This window comes from Numenius arquata, chromosome 2, assembly GCF_964106895.1.
Source record: "Numenius arquata chromosome 2, bNumArq3.hap1.1, whole genome shotgun sequence".
In the NCBI taxonomy this organism is placed as follows: Eukaryota; Metazoa; Chordata; class Aves; order Charadriiformes; family Scolopacidae; genus Numenius; species Numenius arquata.
Genome location: NC_133577.1, coordinates 88,568,861 through 88,591,294, shown reverse-complemented (window position 1 = coordinate 88,591,294; position 22,434 = coordinate 88,568,861). Strand labels below are relative to the sequence as shown.

General features: G+C 39.5%; 1 protein-coding gene across 1 annotated transcript in view; it reads left to right on the top strand.

Moving 5' to 3' along the window:
- Positions 1-14,955: 14,955 nt before the first annotated feature.
- Positions 14,956-22,434, top strand: part of ACSS3 (acyl-CoA synthetase short chain family member 3) — a 91,209-nt gene continuing 83,730 nt past the window's right edge. The window contains exon 1 of the mRNA XM_074168486.1: positions 14,956-15,230. Coding sequence (XP_074024587.1) covers positions 14,956-15,230 — 275 coding nt within the window. The remainder of the gene's footprint in view (positions 15,231-22,434) is intronic.

The window sequence follows — 22,434 nt, the reverse complement described above, 5'->3', positions numbered from 1 at the left end:
TTTCTGGAATTTCACATGACAGACCAGACCTTCGGCAGGCAAGTGGAATTCCCTTCAGGTGATGACAAAGGAGAAGACATGCTCCAAGGTGCACTTAATGCATTTCAGCTGGTAATAGCAATTTTTAATGCTTGGGACCGGATTAAAAGTGATCCAAAGTAAGATTTCTCAAAAAAAATATGTATTTAAGCATTAAGGTTCTCAGCACCAACTTTTTTCTTCTATATATCCATTCCCGTTGTGCCCCATGACCTGCTAATTTAAATATAACCTCTATTGCCCGAGACAGGTTGTCCTAGAAACTACTATAATAATGTATTACTTTGGGGATATTAATATGTATAGCCCTGCACACATCTTATGGCTGGTTGCCTCTATAATTAAAACACTTGTGATTATACATTATGTTTATAATTTATCATGTGACTTATAACTATCCATTTAATATCTGTTAAAACTTCCTTATTCCCAGATGAGAAATAGAAAATAATTTTGGAGTGAAGCTTTCTGTAGGTCTCCTGGGCTGTGCAAGGAGACGGCTGTCTTCTTGCGGCACTCACTGTGTTCTGACTATTTTTCACTTGCTGTTATTTAATACAGCTGGTTCTGAGGGAAGTGATGGCTCTGACATCTAGCTTGCGATTGAATCTTCTTGACTTAGATTATTTGTTGATTGCACTAGATGTATGCAGAAGAAAAAGCCAGTTAATATGACAACTGAGACGTAATCTGTCATTACAGTTATCCCCAAGTCCGTCTGCATTATTGTGAGTAAAGTGGAAGGAGGGGGAAAGTTGTATATCAGAATGCACTATTGATATAAAACCAGCATGAAGATAGAGCAAAGCAGCCAGTGAGGTGTCAACTTTTAGCGTGAACTTATTCAAATAGTCTTGATGTCAGTGGCCCACAGTAACTAGGGCAACTGGCAAAAAAACTCAGGATGCTGAAACCTGTAGATAGAGGGCAAAGTGATCACCATGCTGCTGCACAGAAGCAATGGTTAATAACTCAGATATTACCAATTGATCCAAAAACACTTTCAAGGGAGACAACTGTCAAGACTGCATTTTATAGAGGAAGAGACTAAAGCACAGAGTTTAAATTACTTGCTAGCAGCTCAGCAGTAGACACTTGTCTCTTGTGTCCTATCATCTGTTCGTTATACTACTGATATTGCCTTGTCTCTTCTGGAGTTCTCCAAAGGCTTACCACAGTGTAGGAATCTATGACAAAATTATTAGATATAAGTCTGGTAATAAAAAACCCTCTTCAGGAGTGCATCTCCCCTAGTTCTTTTAATAACCACTTCCAACAATTGTAAGGGGCCTTGGGGTTAAAAATCTTTGCATTCCCCCTCACAGTGCAGGAACTCCTTCAAAAGTCGTTTGTCTGGGTTTAGATGAAGGGGAAGTATCAGAAATTTGAAAGCATGGTAGATGCATGACATTCCTCTGTGGATGGCTATTAGCTTGCTAGCAATTTCATGAGAATAATTCAGTTTGTGGATTCTATGGCCCTGGAATAATTTTGTGTGGCTGTATGTAGCAATCCTGCAATGGCAACAGATAGAAGTAGAGAAGTAGCACCCCCACTGTCAGCTTTCTCCACAACTAGAAAACTGGCATTCTGTTCTGAAAGCATCTTTTCACAGAGATCTTAACTTTTTTGGGGAGGACCATGAATGGATAACTATACAAATGCCGTACAAATTTAGCCTGTAAATTACCCAGAAAATGGGGTGGTGGATAGGACCTTCCATCTGGTGCTTTCAAGTCACTAAGCTTTGGCACAGCACATCTGCTACTCCTTTATCTACAGAGCAACGTGAGGTTTTTTAGATCTACTTAAAATGAGAGGTGACACATTATATGACGCATATGTCATTACTTAAACTGATTTTCTTTATGTTTGTTAATGTGAGTTATTTTTGTTGGATCAATATAATGACGATGCGGAATAAAGGTCTTTCACTGCAGCCTCTAGATGTATAAATATATAAACCCTTATTATTGATCAGAAAAGATGTGGTGAAAGTAGCACACTAGATCTTGTATCAGACTCAAGTGATAGCCCAAACTTCATTTTTTTCTTCCAGGTTTTCATGACATTACTTCTTCAGATGTGCAATGCCAGCCTCTGGTGTTCAAGGGAGGAAGAAGTATTCAGTGACCAAGGACAAGGGATAGGGTAGCCTCAATCTCAAGATGTTTTACTGAAGGATTAGAGAATGAAACAAAGAGCCTTTGGAAATAAGAAGAGAGAGGCAATGACACCAACAGATTGTGGATGAGAATATTGTACAGGTGATTCCATTCTGTTCATTTTTGTTCATTTGCAAAATTCAGGTTCAATAGGAAACAGGAGAAACTGCAGTGAATTTAAGAAGAGCTGAAGAGACAGCGTGCACTCTGAAGCTTTTTGTCTGGCAGTCAGTAGAGATAAACTTTACATTTCAAAGACAGCATGATGAGAGGCCAGATTAACAGCAGAAGAAGAGAAAAAAATTTTTTTTGAGCCTTCAATAATGCAGGATCACAAGAGTTTGCTGTGATAGCATATTTAACATACTTTAGAAGCCAATTGCAGTATACTTTGTGGCACTACCAAGATCAGAAGAAGAGTTCGGGAATGCTATAGGAGAGCAGAGATAGAAAAAACTTCAGGAAATCTCAAAATCTTTGTAGGTAAGTGAAAGAAGGAATTAAATATGTGGTGTGAATATATAGATTTGTGTTTTGTGACAAATTGGACATTCTGATTTTGCATTTTTTAGCCAAAAGAAGTTATTGAGCTGTGCTAAAATTCAGTTAGAAAAAATGTGGTGAAGATTAATTATAAATTTAGCACTGGGTGAAAGAGTAAAAAATATTTTACCAAAAGAAATAAGAAGCTAAGTGAAATCTGTGTTTTCCTGAATAAAAAAAAAAAAATGAAGCAAACAAATGATGGGATTATGCGTCTAATTCAAACATTAATATGACAATATTGGATTTCATTGTGGCAGTTGCCCATTGTCAATAAGAGTCACCATAAGGAAACAGATGAATTTCCTGAAAGTCAAAATGTGACATAGAAGTGCCTGATAATAGATGGGGCTGTTACATGTAAAAGATTCAGGGTAGGGGCTACTGTCTCAGTTTTAGGATGTGCTTTGCTGAAATGCTTAGCTACAGTGTGGTTCATTTAGAAAAATATTAGGTAAAGAGATACTTTACAATTAGGAATAAAGGTACCCTATTAAAATGAGGTACGTTATGGGAGGACTGTCTATTATCATAGGCTTGGATGATATGTTTTATCTAAGGGCTTACATTAGTATTCAGGCACTTGTTTTATATTGTTCCTGTTTTTACAGTGCTATCTCCTTGAAACTCATTAAACCTTTTTTCCGCAGTAGGCTAGCCACTCAGGCATGAATAATCTAAGGGGTGAACAGAATATTGTTATAAATATACAAGTGTCCATTACAAGAAGTAGTAAATTTAAAGATGATTAAAAAGCAACAGCAAAACACAAATAGCCTCTCAAGCACATACAGCTATAACATAACCAGTATGTGTTATTCATTAACCAGGATTCATTAGAACATAGTGAAATAAATAATTTAGCCTAATTAATGAGCTACCATTAATCATCTCTAGATCATAAGTTCAAAACCAAAAAAGATTATTTATGTGTTATTGCTTTGTGCTTTATTTAATCATGAGATCCATCCAAAACAGGTGTAAAAATGCTGTACTGTATATAAATGAGGACACATTCTAACATGACTGTGTTTTACACCTCTTTACAAGGCTGTGGAGAGTTCCAGTTAAACAGAGCATCTAAAAACACACCCCTCTATTTCACAGAATCACAGAATCTTCATGGTTGGAAGGGACATTTGAGATCATCGACTCCAACCACAAAAAAAACCAAACAAACCCAAAAACCAAACAAAACCAAAACAAAACCCCAAACCAAACCAAACCAAAACCAAACAAACAAAAAACAAAACAAAAAAACCCACAAAAAACCACCACACACCACACCCACCCACAAACAGACACAAACCAACAATCTCGAGCACTAGAGCATGCCCTGAAGTGCCATGTCTACACATTTCTTAAATACCTCCAGGGATGGCGACTCCACCACCTCCCTGGGCAGGCTGTTCCAGTGCCTGACCACTCTCTCAGTAAAGTAATTCTTCCTAATATCTAATCTAAACCTCCCCTGCCGCAACTTTAGACCATTTCCTCTGGTCCTGTCATTATTCCCTTGGGAGAAGAGGCCAACACCCACCTCTCTACAACCTCCTTTCAGGTAGTTGTAGAGGGCAACTTTAAAAGCCCTCAGGTTCAACTGACTGAAGTGCAACTACATAAAGGCTATGCAGGTTTAAAAATTCCTTAAAAAAATTTGAGATGTCTAAATCAATGTTTAGGTAGATGAGGCAATTAACTCTAAATCTGCAGTCTGAACTTCCTCTGTTTAAAGGCTGGGGGAACACTGCAGGTGGTGTAATTTGCAAAGTGAACCGAGTACCTCCAACACTGTGTCTCACATGCATGAGTGTGAGGAATGGCTTTGTCCCTTTTCCCTTTTGTGGATTTTATATAAAACCCATAGATTAAAACCAGAAATCTCCTCCTCCAAGCTCAAGAGAGTTCTATCCCAAAGAATATTAAGGCACACAAAAATGCCAGGAGGCCTGTGTGGATGAACAGGGAACTCCTGGCCAAACTCAAAACACAAAAAGGAAGCATACAGAGGGTGGAAGGAAGGACCCCCCTTCACATGCACAGGTTAGCTATGGCAATTAGGAGAGAGGAGGTGTGAGCTGGAGCCGCTTCAGACTGACGAGGAACTCCTTTAGTTATTTTTGATTTACAGAAAGTCAGGCTTCTTTAATTGACAAAGATTTTCCTTTGTACTTATATTTTTACATCCTTCAGACAGAGAGACAAAATGAAATAATGAGTAGAAATATATGTCTGAGTTCCCTTTCCCTCCCTGCGCCTGGAATTTAGGCACCCAGGTCAAGGTTGTGGCTTGATGTTGCCATTGTTTTTTGACCCTCAAATCTTGTCTTGAAAAATCAATGTGTGCAAAAGTTCTTTCAAGTAACCAAAGAGGCCTCACATCTGTTAAAGGTGGAAGAGGAGGAGGGGGTACTGTTGTTCACAGCCTGGGTTGTATCTGAATAGTCTGCTCATACAGCAGGAGATAAAGTTAGGGAGCAATTCAGATGCCCAACTTAGGTTACTTAGTGCCTTTGAGAAGGGTCTAGGTATACCATACATTTGGTGTCATCAGTAACCATACTGAGTGATGTGGTAGCATAGTTTATGGTGCCTCGGGGCTTTCTTTGATTGCTCTCCTGAATTTAGATGCAGAGATTCTGCCTAAATATTTATTTGGATACATAACTAAATGCTTTCTTAAAGCCTTCCTGTTTGATTTTGGCTAAGGAGCAGTGCCCAAATTGTTCTAGTTTGTGATGATTGTAAATTGGACAAAAATCATTATAGCTGGTGAAGCAATATTCATATAACACTCTAGTATTTAATGTTTTACTTTACCCTAGTGTAAATGTGTTTCTAATGCATACTATCTCACTGGGTTACTGAGAAGATAAATTCATTAATGTTTATAGGATGGCTGTGGTCTTCAAATGAAGGCATTCAAAATGCAAAATTATCTAAGAGAATTTTGACATTTAAAATTCAGCTGGCAATATTTTGACATGCAAATACACAATTAATTTTGAACATATGGAAAGTGTTCAGGGGCACATTCAAGCCTTTGTATTTTTCTCCGCACTGCAATGATGACCATTTGCAATACATCAAAAGTCAGAGCTCCAGAAGTGAAATCGACTCACGGAAACCAAAACTGAAGAAAACAGTTTGGACTTGACCATCAAATGCTCTAAAGAGCAGTGTATATACTAGTTCAATGAAAATGAGATGGTGCTTAAGCCCTAAGAGGACAAGAATATTATGCCAAAACTGAACTCTGTCAGAGGGAAGATCCAAAAGGTTAGGGTAGCTGGAAAAAATGGAAGATTAAGAGAGATTCTGTGTAACTGAATGAGTGAAATTGGATCATAAACAATTCTGTCATAGGGAGCTTTCTGTCTGTAGCTTCAAATGTGTAAGGAATACGGAAAGTGGAATTGGCATCTCTTTGCTTTATTGCTAAGTTTGTGACAGAAGATGAAATTTCATGTGTGGATAAATTGTTAAATTGAAGTGGTCCTATAGTCTGCTTTTCATTCTTTTATTCTTTTATTGTTGCGTGGCACTACCTAATCCTAATGATATGGAAGTACGCAGAGAAACCAAAATCTGATGGCCACTATCTATGAAGACATGTTATAATGGAGTAATTCTTTCTTTGGCTAAGGTGCAAACAAGTTATTAAGAAAACTAATGCTTGTGATTTTGTCATTTGTTTGTATCCCACATATTACAACACTTTTTTTTTCCTCATTAAAAAGTGCTTTTGCAGAATGTTCATAGATCTAGAGGTAACCTTGCAAAAATTCTAAAAGCCTTGAGAATGTATGCAAAAATATTGAAGAATATAAAGAGGAAGGATTTTTTTTTCTGAACTATCATCATTGAAGTTCCATTCCAGTACAGTGGAATTATACTGAAGAGTAAGGCTGAGGATAATAATTGTTTTTCAGCTGTTTAGTCTACAGGAAAGCCTGTTGCTTGAATTGGCATTAGAGGTATTGCAACATAAATCAGAGGGGATTGATCCTTACCTTAACACTTCCTTGATCTGATCGCTGGAAATAAATGTATTGGTTGTGAGACTGTGATTTTCTTCTTATGTTTGGATCAGCCAGGAAAATAAGACTGCTACTGCCACAAATAATCAGACAAAGTTCATGAAGAGCTGTTTGTTTCTCTGATTAACTTTATTTAAAATTAATTTAGTTCTTTAAGTTCATCCATACATTTTAATGTCCTTTGTGTTTAGTCAGGCTGTTTTGTTACTAAAATGTAAAGAAATGCGTGTGATTGGAATGTTTTCCCATTCATAGGGATTGTTAGATCTGAAGATTTTTTAAGTCTGGTAAAACTCCATAACAAACTAGGTAATGATGGTACAAAAAAACGCCCTGTAATTGTGCTAAAAAAGTTAACCAATGTATGTGTGTGCTGTTAGCTTTATAAGGAGAGATGTTTGGTATTCATCATTTTTCCTAGTGTTCTAAACTCCTAATTGCCAGAAATAGAAAGTAAGGGCTGATCAAATTAGACTCAGAGAATATCCACAATAGTTTCATATTCTTTATAACAAGTTCTTTCGTACAATTTAAAAAGTGGTTCAGGTTGGTCAGAGATTGTGTATCTTACAGGGTCTAAATTGTTTGTATAGGCATTAATATTGAACCTTGTGCTATTTGGTTATGGTGCAGTTAGCAAGCAGAAATAGCAAGCCTTCCTATTTTATTCATGATGTTTTATCTACTGTCACATCTATTTCGGTGCCAGAATGGTAGGAGACAGATTTTTAGCTTTTGTTTTCCAGGTTTACCTATACTTAAAGGAAAGAAGACACTTAGTAGCAAACCATAAATGGTGTAAAAAGGGAGCAAATATTGCTATTGAGAAAATAGAATCCTGTGAGTTCATTTTTCATTAAATATGTTATCTGTCACGAAAATAGGTCAACTTTTGGGGAATTCAGTTTTACAGAAGATGCCATCTGGCTTTTCCAATTGTTACAAGGAAGGATGCTTTTTTGTTTGTTTGTTTTGTATGAAATATCATAGTGTTCTCTAGAGGGAGAGCCATCCTTCAGGGTAGATCTTTACAAGGAAAGAGACTTTTTAAAATATCAAAGTATTAACTGCATATTAAAATGATTTTCAGCTGTTAATGAGTTTCTGTAAAATTTTTATGTGAGATGAAAAACAAATCTAATTAAAAAATAAGGACTCAGCTTTTACTCAAAGATTTTTTTTAATATACACCATGAGATGTAAAACCTGAACATTAATTAGTTTTGCTGGCCTAATATTCCTAGAAGCCAAGAAGTCACACTTTGGACTCTGGTTTGTAAAGACCATTATACATGGACACGACAATTTAAATGGGCTGTTTGGGGATTGACAGCCAATAAAGCAATCTGTTCGAGTACAGCCCATAAGACTTGCCTCTAAAATTCTAACCAATTCCCAACCTCACGTTGGATGCTTAAACTCTGTAATGCACATCTAAACATTTCACACAAATATTCATGAATTCAGTCCTCTCAAAGGCAGTGATAACAACTACATGGCTTAAGAAGAGTCCGCTCTTCTTAAGATCTAGAGAGATCTTAAGAGAAGAAGAGATCTAGACCTTAAAAATTAATGGGAAATTTAGCCTCTGCTATTAAATTACACAGTAAAATATTATTTGTGATATAATTCCAAATGCATACACTGGATTACTGAGAAAGAACCAGCTGAGTGTCCTTTATAAGTAACCCAGCTATTCCAGTGAGCAGAAATATTGAGTGTAACCCCCCTAAAGCTATTACTGAAAAATCAATCCTGAAGATCCAATATTGTGCACTATCTAAAACATGTACCTAGAAGTCCTTCGCTGCTTTCCTTTAACAGGAGTGAGCAAATATTTGAACATGCAGTGTGCGTGCATGTTGAAATTCCTTCCTTTGATCCTGAAAAGGCAGAACCGTACAGGTACTTTGAATAAACTTCAGGGTGCTTGGACAAGGAAAAATAGGACATCAGTGATAACGCAAATGACCAGGTTTCACTTCCGGATGTCTGCCTTGTTGAATTTCACTTTTATGATACTGATTTGACAGAGAAATTGGTTTTCCTGCCTTTTTCCAGTTCCAGAGAGCTTACTTAAATAGGTTATCTGATAGCAGAAGATTCTTCACTGCCTGTTACCTTGAATTTCTCCTTGATGTGTGAAAAGTAGAATAAGTGTCTATGAATCGGCTATACTCATTTTACACTAGTGTAAATAGCTACAGAGACTGCAAATTAAAAAAAAAAAAAGTAGTATCTTGAGGGTGGGCATGTAGCCTCTGTTATAATCAATAAATTTTGGCCTCTAGATTTAATAAGTCTAAAATTTTACCTTCCAATCTACAATCCCCATAGCCATGAAATTTAATTCTGGAATTGTATTTCGGAGGGTGCAAATGTAAACATCTGGCAGCCTAGTTCAGCACCGTAAGAGAGTGCAGCCATGAGAAAATGTGGACTTGAATGTACAACTGAATATATTTGGACGTATGGTTTTGCTGCTGGCTTACCAGTAAGAGCTTTTTTGCTCCATAAAATGATTCTTTGGCCTGAATTCGCGCCTGTTTTTCTTATTTAGATTCTTCCAGAATTCTGTGACATGCTAATTTGCAAGATGAGCTATAGAAAAAGCTATTTCCAGAGATTATTACTGATGTTATTTGGGGCAAACTGAGTGACAGCTACTATTTCTTCCCTAAACTGCTGTGAAATTTCATCCATTCTTCACCAGTCTGAGCTGCTCAAAACTGGGATCATTCAAGAAATTCACAGAATTATTTTTTTGTATGGTTCTGGATGAACTTGCATTCTTAAAAATATAGCACACATAAATAAATGACAGTTGTAATGAAATATGCTATTGACTTTGCACTTAGTCAATGCTTGTGTGATAATTCTGCAGATGAACTAAATCAGCACATTGCCACAGTGTCTGAACATTAGCTTTTCTTGTCATGCGGTGAAAGTAGTGATGTAGTGGAGTAAGGATCCTGAAATATGTCACAAGGACAAAATCCAGCAACTGTTGAGAATGGGATTGCAAGAATGAAACTTTGGGAGATAACCAGAAATGGAGCAGACTTAGCCAACATCAATTATACAAAACCAGGCCCTTCAGTATATGTTAATATGCTGAGCCATAATTTGCTATGGACAACGCTACTAGGCAAGTTTCCTGCCTTTGCAATACGACTGATAGTTTCTTGCAGAGAGATATGACAGGCAACAAGATAAATACTGAAGTTATGCAACTAACTCCATGCTCCTAGGAGCATCCTAGGAGTCTTTAGCCAAGCCAATAATGCAAGTTCTGCACTCCTTGTGTACCCAGCGTTCTCGTGCGAAGCGTGAAACTTTGAGTGCAAAAGCAGCTCAGTACTAGATTTTAGGTATTGTTTTGAAAATCCCAAGCATATGTCTTTTGCTTCTTCTTTCCACCTTTAGCTACACACAAGCCATATCCCCCTGACTCTCCCCAACCCCTCCAAGACAGAAGGGGAAGACAGAACAGGAAGAAGAAGACAGAATCTCTCTACCTTCGCCCCAGGCAGGTCTGGGTATTCTGGGAAAAATCAGCTTTCCTGTTGTATCTTAGACAAGGAAGGTTGACAATAGGATTTAGAGTCATTGCAATTTTTAAGCATAGAGTTTCTCCAGTAGTGGCTAACTTCTTCATACTTCTTGGGGCTGTATTCTCAATTTGAGAGTGTTGTGATGAGAAATATTGATTCCATAAGAAATCTTGATAAGAAATCTTGATTATTGACTGATAACAGGTAGTTTTAAAATAACTTTATTTTTATGCCAATAGGGACCTTAAAACTTAAATAGAAGGCTAACGGACTCTTTCTTAGTTCTGTGAAAAAGACAATTTTCTGGGTAAAAAAAAACAGTTGCAAAATCCATGGCTATTTTTGTTATCAAGTTCAAAAGGAACATTAATAAGAATGCTGGTGCCTGAAGTTCTTTTGTCCTCTTCAAAGAATATATAGTGAATGTTGAGCATTTTGTAATACCGGTGCTTGTGCCTGTAATGGTTCTGATGCAGTGATCTGGAAAATGGTGGTAGAGGCATATCAAAGAAACAGGAACAGCTTTGGATAAAACAGCAGATTTTATTCTTGTAGAGACAAATAATTGATAATCTGCAATTTCAGGAACCTGGGCAGCTCAGTGACATGGATTACCTAAAAATCAAAGTTCAATGACTGTCTTGGTAAAATTACATCATCAAGCTTGTAAATTAAATCTACAACAGCAGAAATGCAAAGCAGAAGCTAAAATTCTACTTGTTCTCTATGGAATTTATTATGGGCTCTTTTCCTCAAGCGTGTCTAAGTACTGAAGGACATATCATAAATTTTGCTTTTGCATGAAACTATTTTGCTTTCATGTACTTGATTTGTTAGGTGGTATGATGGTTTTTTTAGTGTTTTTTTTTTTTTTTTTTAAATTAAGAAATCCCCATTATCTATCTGGTTCCGTTTCTCACATTTTCAAAATCTTCTTAGAACTTAAAAGTATAAAAGTTCATTGGCCAACAGAGTTTTATCAAAGCTGTCTGAACATTTGACTCAGATTTAGCAGGGTCTCATGTGAGTAAGACTACTTACATGAACAAAGGTAAGTATATGCCTGAGAAACCTTCTGAAACAGAATTTATATCTGGAAAAATATGGATGAAATACAGGTTGTCCTGAACTGTAAGACCTCCTCAGGGAGGAATCAAATGATAACATCAGTAATACTTGATACTAAAATCACATTTTCATCCCAGTGGATCTCTAACTCATTCTCACCTGTACTGAGTCAGATTTTCATTTTAGCACTTTCCAGAAGTCTGTAAAAAGTGGCTTCTGCCTGCAGAGACAAATATTTTAGCATTTTTATGAGTTCTCATTGTTTGTCTCACAGCACACTACACACTCATTTCCAGAAGACAGAAACAAACAGAAGGTCGTGAATTCCCAGCACTTCAGCGGGCGGGCGGGTGATCCACCATGGACACATTGATTTCAGCACTGCATCACTATTCTGAGTGCTGCAAAAACTAAGTATGCAGAAGACCTCTGACATGAAGGCATCTTTAGGCTGGAAGGCAGCAGTCAAACAAAGAAGAGTGGTGAATACAGGTATTTCTGTGGGGTTTTTTGTTTGTTTTGTTTTTGTTCGCTTGCTTTGTTTTGGTTTGTTTTTCCCTGTGACCAGATCTTAGTATTGCAGGGCAAACCATGCCATCTTTTATATTCACTAAAAATAGTCAAAATATCTACTTGTTCTAGTTCTATCAAAAGTTCTATCAAAATATGGGGTTTCTTTGAAGTAATAATCTAATTATTTTGAATTCTGTACAAGATTTTTAGTGGATTTCAAGAAAAACTGGGATATATTTAAGACTAGTTATTAAACTGGAAGAATAATTCTATCTATTTATGTACCTTAGAAGGTGCCAGTTACTACTACTACTTCCATCACCTTTCAGGAAGATGGAAACATTTATATTGGCTTGAACTTAACTGTGCACACTACTGCATATTGTAGGAAACTGTGACTGCCTCTAAGTTTTAAACGTCAGTGGTATACAGGAGGGTGAAACTTACTTGTGCAAGACTGGCAGTTCTTTGGGATAGATACAGTATAAGAGTTGGACAAAAGGTGGTACAAAACCACAGCAAAGGGATTTAAAATATGTACTAATTCTTTAACTACAGTTTTACTTTGTGCTTATAAAAGGACTTTAACTGAAATTTGAATGATGAAAGTTTGGAAACCTTGTATGCTAGGACAGTCAGAGCATTTTGTGTACAGGAGATTATATTTATAATACTTTTCTGCTAATCTTTTTTCAACATATATATATCTTCAAACATGCACGCCTTATGCTAAAGGATACAGTTGTGGAAAAAATGCTTTTTTAAACAAAATAAAGGCTTCAGATAAATTATTTTGCAATTGCAGAAGTACCCAGGACATGCTTCACAGTTTGCTCTTTGCTAGATATATGCCTAGAAACACACATGTTTTTCAATGAAGTCTACAGCCACAAGGGTAATCACTTGACATTACTTTGAAATTCTTTGTTGAGTGTAAATTTCAGGAGTGTAAAGTTTTGCAAAAAAGAAAAAAATCCTTAGAGGGAAAATTCATCAATTCACAAATCTGCTATAACAGCATTTGCAAGTGAACCTTAAATTACTAACATGCCACTGGGAGAACTAGTAATCCCTTCTTTACCCTTTTAGATATCAGTATGGGCTGTGATGAGTTTAATTAATGAAGTGTGTTCCATGAATACTCATTAGAAACATTCCTCCAGGAAACAGATATTAGGATGTTAGTTAAAATAGGAATTCAATGCACTTCATGTTCCGATTAAGTTCATCTGTATCCCCTACACCCCTGGTAGTAGGGTAGTAGAATTCTGTTAAATTCCTTAACAGAAAGTTGTTTCTCTTTGACCTCAAACCAGGACACCTGGCCTTGACAGTTTTATTCTCAGTAGAGAAAAGGGAGATGTTCCAGTTCAGAAACAGATTTCTATTACCACGCAGAGGCTGGCTGCATTTGATTGCTATAGGTCCCTTCCTAACTTAGATGGGCATCAAAGTGTTGGTGATCCAAAGAAGGTAGCTTGTAATATGAAGGGTTACTCCTTGGGAGTGGACATAACGTGCCTCTAACAGTTGGATTTGGGGAAGTGGACTTTACAGATTGGTCTGAGACAATTGATACCTCTCGTTAAGTCCACCAGTTGCACGCCTCAGGTCCACAGCCATTGCACTGGATTCAGCCGCATAGTGGGGCTGTGAACACCTTTGAGCCTAACACCTTCAGGTGTTTTATGTTTTGGGGGTATTAACTTTTTTTTTAGGAATAAGTTTTTGACTCTTGGACATTTTGGAAATTGCATTATACTATTCAGGGCTATATGTTACTGTGGCACTGATGGGGGGGAAAAGGAGGTGAATTGCAGGCACGGGTAGTTCATACAGCGCTGGGCAATACCAATGCAGCCTCTGCAAGCTATGGGAAACCTCTGTCAGCTAATTATATTTGCTTCAGAAACAGAAGCAGTAACCAGTCTTTATGCTGAAAGACTACAAATGATTTTGAAGGTCATATAAAGGCTCTAATGAACCTGAACTCTATAGGCCGAATCCTCCGTCTCTCTTTTTTTTTTTCTGAGCCCGGATAAGAAATTGATTTAATGTATTAAACTTACTGTATTGGATGAACAGACTAGTTCTTCTCATCTCCTTATTCCTTGAGCTGTAACGTGATATACTGTTATGTTCCTATTGCACTAATTCAACAACTGTCAGGTAACAGATGCCTAAGTTAACCGTGAATATAAAACACATTATAGACTTCCCCTTAGCTGTATGACATTTTTTTATAATGTGACTGCAGAAGAATTTCCCGAGAGACTTGTAATGGATAGACCTATTGTAGCACTAAAATAATTTCATAAGGGACAAAACAAGATCTTTGAAGCTGGTGTATATCTTAGCTGACTTGTGCATTACAACAGTCTACAACGTTACCACCGAAACTCAGGAAGGGCAAGATGCGCAAAGCGAAAGACTCGCTACAGATGATGGAGATCTTGCAGAAAACAGAATAAACTTTTTCTCCCGGTACAAACGGGGTGCCTCATTTTATCACGGGGAAGTTTTCTCAAAGCAAGAACGTGTCTCAAACTAAATACTGGAGGAGTATTATGGCTACACGTCACGCAAACCATTAAGCCAAAGACAGTCTCAGATTCCCGGTTTCTCCTTTCTCAGCCTCCTCTCTCCGCCGTGGGTCGCGGCCAGCCGCTGACAGGGCCGCCCGCCCCGGCCCTCCGGCGCCTCCACGGGGCGCAACAGCGGCCGCCGCTCGCCCGCCCGCCCCCGGTTCGGCGCGGCTCCAGCCCCGGCCCCGGCCCCGGTCCTTGACCCGGCCCCGGCTGAGGCGAGGCTCTCTGCCTTTCTCCCAGCCGCTTCCGCTCTCCGCCGACTCCTGGCGAGCAAAGCCCGCGTCCGGGGGCAGCGCCGGAGCGCGGGGCGGGGGCGGTTCGGCCCGCCGTGGGGGCAGCCCCGCCGTGCCCCGGGGAGCTGCCGCCGCCGCGGCTCCCTCTTGTGCCGTCCGAGGGCTTTTCGGAGCCTTAACGTGCGGCTCCTCTCCCTTGAAGGCCGCGGAAAATGGGTTTCCTGGGCAGGCTGCCGGCGCTGCCAAAACTTGTCGGGGCGGCGGGCCGGGGGGGCGGCGGGGCCTGGCGGCGGCCGGGGCGGCCCTACGCGGGGGGCCCTTTCCCGGGCCGCGCCGCCTCCTCCCGGGCGCTGGGCGAGTACGAGGAGGTTTTCAGGACCTCCGTGGCGGAGCCCGAGAAGGTCTGGGGAGCAGCCGCCGAGCAGATCCAGTGGTACAAGCCCTGGGCCCGCACCCTGGAGAGGGGCGGCCCGGGGAGCGCCTCCTGGTGAGTCTGCCGGTGTCCCCCCCGGGGCGGCGGGGGGGCCGGGGCCGGGCGGGCCCAGTCCAGCTGTAACGGGGAGAGCTGCCTGCCGAGAGGCTGGAGGTGTGCTGGGTGTGGGGGGGTGGCCCGATTAACACACAAAAGCGGCCCAGCACGTATTTGGAGTGGTCAGCAGGGGGGCGGTGATGGAGGAGATGGCTGCAGAGCATGGAGGGGTTTAATGATTACACTCGGTTAAGCCTTATGATTAAAAGCAGGGTGTGCTGGGGTGAGAGGGGAGTTAGCCTGTGTCACCTGTGTGGGTGTGATGTCCCTGCACGTCTGGGTGACACGGGGGTGTGCGCCTGATGCTCCTCCATCCAACCACTTTTTGGGCCTGGCTTGGGGACAGGATAGGCATCAGGTGCCAGGGGAGGTACGTGTATGAAAACATGTAAACAGCAGCTTTCAGGATTCTTTAATCTGATAAACTGTCTAAATAGCTCATAATTTAAAGGATGTGGTTAAGGCAATGTTTGGCAAAAGCATTGGCATTGTAATGTATATATACATGTGGTCAATGACAAACTGCCCTAAGACAGAATGTGATATCTTTCTTGTAAATTACTGGGTAGGATTTTCAGTACTTTCTCAAAGGCAATTTACCTGTTAGAACTTTGTGTTGGCCACTGTCACCTCTTCTTCAGCAAGTTTACATCATGCTCCTTTCTCAAGGAAAAGCTGATACAGGGTACAAAAGGCAATGCAGGATGGGGGTCTTCTTTGGTACATGGGTGTTCTTTGCCATTTTTATATTTTTCTGATTTGATTTTAATTTAAAAATGCTAAACATTCTCAAAATATAATTATAAATATTAATCACTCTTAAATCTGCCTGAATGAAGAGATACAGAACCAGCAGACTGCTTTCTTATTGGTGTCTGATGTTAGCTTGGCACCTCTAGTAGTGAAAATTGTTTACATGTCTTAAGCTGAATGTTAAACAACACCAGGATAAATCTCTTCAAGTCAGTCTGGCTGTGTAACAGTCAGAAGTACTAAAATGGATGGACAGGAGGACCAGTGGTCCACTGACCTTCATTCCTAGGTCATGGTACTTTTCAAAAAGGGCAAGTAGGATTGCCTGCATAATTAAAGACCAGTAAAGCTCACTGGTTCTGGTATTTCTGAGCATAATAGTGAAGAAGTCAATACAACGGTTACTTTTTAAGAACTAGTAAATGAGTGTAGTACATGCTAGTGAGCATGGTTTTGCTATCAGATTCTGTCAAACAATTGCGGTTTGATTTGTTGAGCATGATAAGCTTGCTTGCTGAATGTAATAAAGCGTTGTGACTTCTCAGATGGAAGTTGTTTGGTCTTAGAACAGGGATAAAGTTTCATGGGCTGAAGTCAGGGGTCTTTTCTGGCCTCATGTCTCTCTTGCATCTTTTTCCCTCTGTGGCTGCAGATTGCCACAGGTTGAAATTCTCTCATTTATGCGGGCAAATAGCTGAAGGGAGGGTGAGAAGATCCAGGCTCTTCTCAGTGGTGCCCAGTGACAGGACAAGAGGCAATGGACACAAACACAGGAGGCTCTTTCTTAGAGAGTGACTGAGGACTGGCACGGAGTTAGTTGTGGACTCTCTGTCCTTGGAGATGTTCAGAAGCTATCTGGATATGGTCCTGGCCTACTGGCTCTAGGTGGACCTGCTTGAGCAGGGGCATTGGATCAGGTGCCCTCCAGAGGTCCCTTCCAACCACAGACAGCCTGTGATTCTGTGGGATTATGTGAAGATGCAAGTCTCTGAAGACTTAACACCAGGCCATAATTATTGTTTGGATGTCAGGTATCTCTTGGTCTGCTGTGGATAACAAAACATTAAGTGATTCAAATTTGTGTAATCCTCTTTAATGTCTTAATGTGCAACATGGAATTTTATTTTATTTTTTTTATTTTTTATTTATGTTCACCGTAAGTGATAACAGACTGTATGTGATACTAGTGTAGTACTCTAATGCCTCTGAAGTACCAGATGGTTGCCAGCATTCAGTGTGCTTGGCAGGATCACACATAGATAAGTTCTTTGAGGAAAAGACTGAATATAAGAGAGAGAGAAAGGATACAGGAGGCTCTTTAAGAGGACACAGAATCGTAGAATGGTTTGGGTTGGAAGGGACCTTAAAGATCATTGACTTCCAACCCCCCTGCCATGGGCAGGGACACCTCCCACTAGACCAGGTTGCTCAAAGCCCCATCCAGCCTGGCCCTGAACACTTCCAGGGATGGGGCATCCACAGCTTTTCCGGGCAACCTGTTCCAGTGCTTCACCACCCTCACAGTAAAGAATTTCTTCCTAATATCTAATCTAAATCTCCCCTCTTTCAGCTTAGAACCATTACCCCTCGTCCTGTCACTACACTCCCTGATAAAGAGTCCCTCCTTGTCTTTCCTGTAGGCCCCCTTTAAGTACTGGAAGGCCACTATAAGATCTCCCTTCTCTTCTCCAGGCTGAACAACCCCAACTCTCTCAGCCTGTCTTTGTAGGAGAGGTGCTCCAACCCTCTGATCATCTCCGTGACCCTCTTCTGGACTTGCTCCAACAGGTCCATGTCCTTATGTTGGGGGCCTCAGAGCTGGACGCAGTACTCCAGTTGGAGTAGAGGGGCAGAATCACCTCCCTCAATCTGCTGGCCACGCTTCTCTTGATGCAGCCCAGGATACGGTGGCTTTCTGAGCTGTGAGGGCACATTGCCGGCTCATGTTGAGTTCTCATCAACCAACATCCCCAGGTCCTTCTCCTGAGGGCTGATCTCAAGCCATTCTCTGCCCAGTCTGTATTTGTGCCTGGGATTGCCACGTCCTAGGTGCAGGACGTTGCACTTGGCTTGGTTGAACTTCATGAGGTTTGCATGGGCCCACCTCTCAAGCCTGTCCAGATCCTTCTGGATGGCATCCCTTCCCTCCAGCATGTTGACCATGCCACACAGCTTGATGTCATCAGCAAACCTGCTGAGGGTGCACAGTGACTGTCCATGTCGCTGACAAAGATGTTGAACGGCACTGGTCCCAATACTGATCCCTGAGGAACACCACTTGTCACTGGCTTCCACTTGGACATTGAGCCATTGACCACAACTCTTTGAGTGTGGCCATCCAGTCAATTCCTTATCCAGCAAGTGGTCTATCTGCTAAATCCATGTCTCTCCAATTTAGTGACAAGGATGTCATGTAGTTCTAGCTCAGAGATTTACCTTGGAAGCAGTTTATGGAGAGCTTAAAAATACTTTTAAGAAGTTCATCTATGTGTTTCTTGAGTTGTAATTTATCTCCCGTTTCAGAGACATATTATTAGGTCAATTAATAAATATCCATTTATTTTCAGTATGTTTGGTTTTGGTTGTCAAAAGTGAGACTTACTTTTCATATCTTTTCTGGTCTCATTTACTTCAGTTGAAGAAGTTGAGGGAGGTGGTTAATGTATTTAAAATGTAGCTATAAGGCAAATGGCGTTTCGTCCTCTCTAAATACTGTAAGAGCATGAAAGAAGTGTGCAGCATACCCTAGTGTGTTTCCTTTAGTCTTTTCCATTGGAAACACCAGTGTTATGTCAGTGGCTTGCAAAATTATTTCAGAAAGGTATGTGACCAGTGTCACCATCCCCTGGCTGTTCTGTTGAAGCAGTAATCCCAGGTATCATTGACTGTTCTAACCCGCATCAGTGGCTGGTATGGCACAAAACATCATCTGGTTTTGCGCACATCAAAAATAATGAGCAAAAAAGCATGATTGGTCAAGAAAAGGATGAAGGAATTAGAATTGTTTGGTGTAGAAGCCAAAAAGGAGTTTTAAAAGACATAAAATTTGGCTACAGAGAATTTGGCTACAAAATTGAAGGCAAAACTGTTCTCTGAGTTGGCTTTGAAGAGGTCAAAACTAGAAGTCTTAAATTGCAAGAAGGAAGATGTAGATTTTAGGCGTTAGAAAGAAAAATCTTTTTAATGCTAAAGGTAGAGAAACACTTGAACAGATTATTTTGGGATCTTGTGTAATCCCAGCTAGAAAGATTAAGCAAGTATTTCTTTAGAAATTATAGAAACAATTTTTCCTAATGCATGTAGGCAGAGGGCAATTTTGCAAGTTATGTTTTCTCTCTGATTCAAAGACATAAGCACAATATAAAATCACCTTTGAACTGTAGTAATGTTGCACAGATTGCTATTCAAATGTTGCTTACACTTTTAAAAAATGTGGCTGGTTCAATTAATATAATATTATTTCAAAATATCTAATATTGTTGTGGTTTTGTCTAACAGTTTATTCAGCTTCTGTTCTCACTTCAACTAGAAAGATTTAAAAAAAATCCATCTGATTCCTGGGAACTCAGCTTGGAGAAGTATATGTACCCTGCGTGGCATGAAAGTGTTTTAGCAATATGCTTTTTTTACAGTTATGGTGCAAAATAATTTTAATGTATTTTTTCTTTTGCATACGTGCCAGCTTTATTCAGAACCTTTACCTTCTTTCTTTTTTTTAATTCTTAATTGTCTTTCCTTCTAAGCCATTGAATGCAGACTAAAAAGTATCTCTGAATACAGCTACTTTGATTCTTAAGATAGCAGATAGTGTTGGAAATGAAAGCATAACTTTTGAATATTTGAGTGAAGTGAATTAAGAGATAATTATGTGTTGTCTTCTTCAGTACTGTACTTATTTCATTAATAGCAAGTAGACTCTTGTCACATCGAAAAAAGTACTGAATGCACTAAAAAAAATTTCCAGGCTGTAGATGGTAGATATTAAGCTGTATGTAATGGTAGTCCTGCTTTGGAAGACCTAACTTACTGACTTGCCAAAAGTATGAACAGAAGATGAGTGTTTTCGTGCCCTCTTTTACTTGTACCCCTAGAAGGTTAACAGAGTAGTCATGTTAAGGTATGGTTAAAGATGTAAGCACATGTGCTTCAGATTCCTGTTTGTGAAATAACTGAAACTCTGTGAGACCTCAGGGCCAGGGTGAGATGGGTGGTGCTGAGCTCCAGTCATGAAGAGGCAGTAATTCCTAGGTGACTGCTGTAGACATCTTTAAAGAGGCTCAAGGGTGTCCTAATGTGGCTAACCACACTCAAATTATTAAAAAAAAAGCCTTATTAGCGGTAAGGTATGCATAATGTGGATTATCAAAGGCTGCTGCTTTCATGGATGTACAAGAAAAAAGACTCATTAAAAGGATAGGTACATATTGTCAGAATTACTGTTTTAACATGTTGCTGTGAAGCAAGATGTTTCGATATTATAACCAGTTTTAAATTCTGCTGTGATTTTTGACAGGAAAAACCCTGTCATTTTTTTTCCCTCTATGGAAAGCACCAGTGGAAGGCAGATGAAGTCTTCAAAGAGACTGCTAGTGAACCAAATTCCATTTTTTATGTATCAGAGTTGTTACTGTTTACTCTTTTTATTTGTTTTAATCTTCCTCTGCTCCATTTGTTGAATATTATTAATTTAGGAACACAGCCTAAAGTAAGAGTCTTTAGACTTGGGCTCAGTTGGTAAGCCGCATTGAGATAATTGTCTACTTAGCAACACATTAGCATTTTACAGTCTTGCTTATTATGGCAAGATTTACTGGCAAGCTCTTACAAACATCCTGCAGATCCACCTCTGATATTTCTGCAGTCTGTTGGAATATTTTCTTTTTGATTCTAGACCTCTGTCTTAAATAGGAGCATCTCATTCATGTCCTTATTCCAAAACTGGGTCCTGGTTTCATGCTGCTGTCTTATTTCTAAGTAAAGCTTATTCAAGCAAATCAAAGTTCCTCATGGGTATTCATCTCCTTGGGAATCACTGCATCAACAGAAGTTTGCAGCAGCACAGGGCAGCTTTTCAAAGCCAGGCAGCTTTTATTTGTCGGCCAGAATGAGGTATTTGAGCATGTCCTTGGGTGACAGTAGAGAAGTGGAAGTCTTGCGGTTGTGGTCACGGTAGGTGCATCTCTGCTTCTCTGATCCCATAAGAGCCACCCTCCTTCGACATGGGGTAGCAAAGCTCTCATCACAATGAGATAGTCTTGATATTTGTTTCAACTTGCAGTCACATTTTTTTCACATACTTGTTCGCAAGTGATTGTTAAAAATATGTGTGGCAGTGTTGATGTTCCCATGTATCTTTAGAAGAATCCAAGCTCTGGTACTTGCTGATGTTTTGACCATTCTTCAGTGGTTACACATAGCAGCCCAGGTACTGTGCTCTCTTGTTCCCTTGCTCATATCATCCCACAGTGATTTGATACAAAAATCAATGGATGACCTGAATCCTACCCAACTTTTATGACAGTAATACAGAGTTTCTCTATATTACATGAAACAATTCCCAATCCTTTATTGTTCACACAGTTGTTCTTTTATGGGAAGGGGTTTGTAGTATAGAATGTTTTGTTGCTTTCTTGGTCCCCTACTTTCTCCTTATTAATGGTATTGTAAAAGAGTCACAGTAAGGTTGCTGCATACTTAATATCCTAACTGCTTTTGTTTTAATAATTGCCATTCTTTGACAATAATACTATGCCATGGCACCTGTCCATACGGCTGTATGAATAATATATCAGATATCCTGATTTTGAGTAGTTCTTTACTAGACAGGAAATGTGAAGAAGGAAATAATTTTTTAAGTAGTAGTGGGTTACTTTACATGATCTGTTGTTATTTCTAATTACAGTATAACTATCACATTATCACAGTGAGTGTCCCCAAAGAACTTTTTGGAAACTCGCAAGTGGTTTTTTTTTCCTGTGTGTTGCATTCTGTGATTCTGTGATTTTTGCTGTAGAGACATATGTACCCATAGAAAAGCAAACACAAAGAGCATTACTTAGAGTGAACTGTAGTTTTTAGATTCTGTGTCATCTTTCAGTTAGTAGAGCCATCTTTGTATTTGGTGCCTTCTGTATTTTCTTACATGAAGATAATGCCACACTTGAATTTTCTTTTTCTTTTTTGTGTAAAATGACAATAAAAATGAAACCTGAGTTTGTGAAGTGTTTTTCTTTAATTAGAAGATGAGAATTTCCTGTAAATGTCTGGTTGTTGAAGAGGCTATGACTCACATTGCTTTACAGAGGATTTTAAGTCACTGGTGTAAAACACAGTAATGTCAGATGCATTATGAATGTCAAATTTATAATGTTTTATAACCGTTGGGATCAGTTTCATTTAGATACAGATG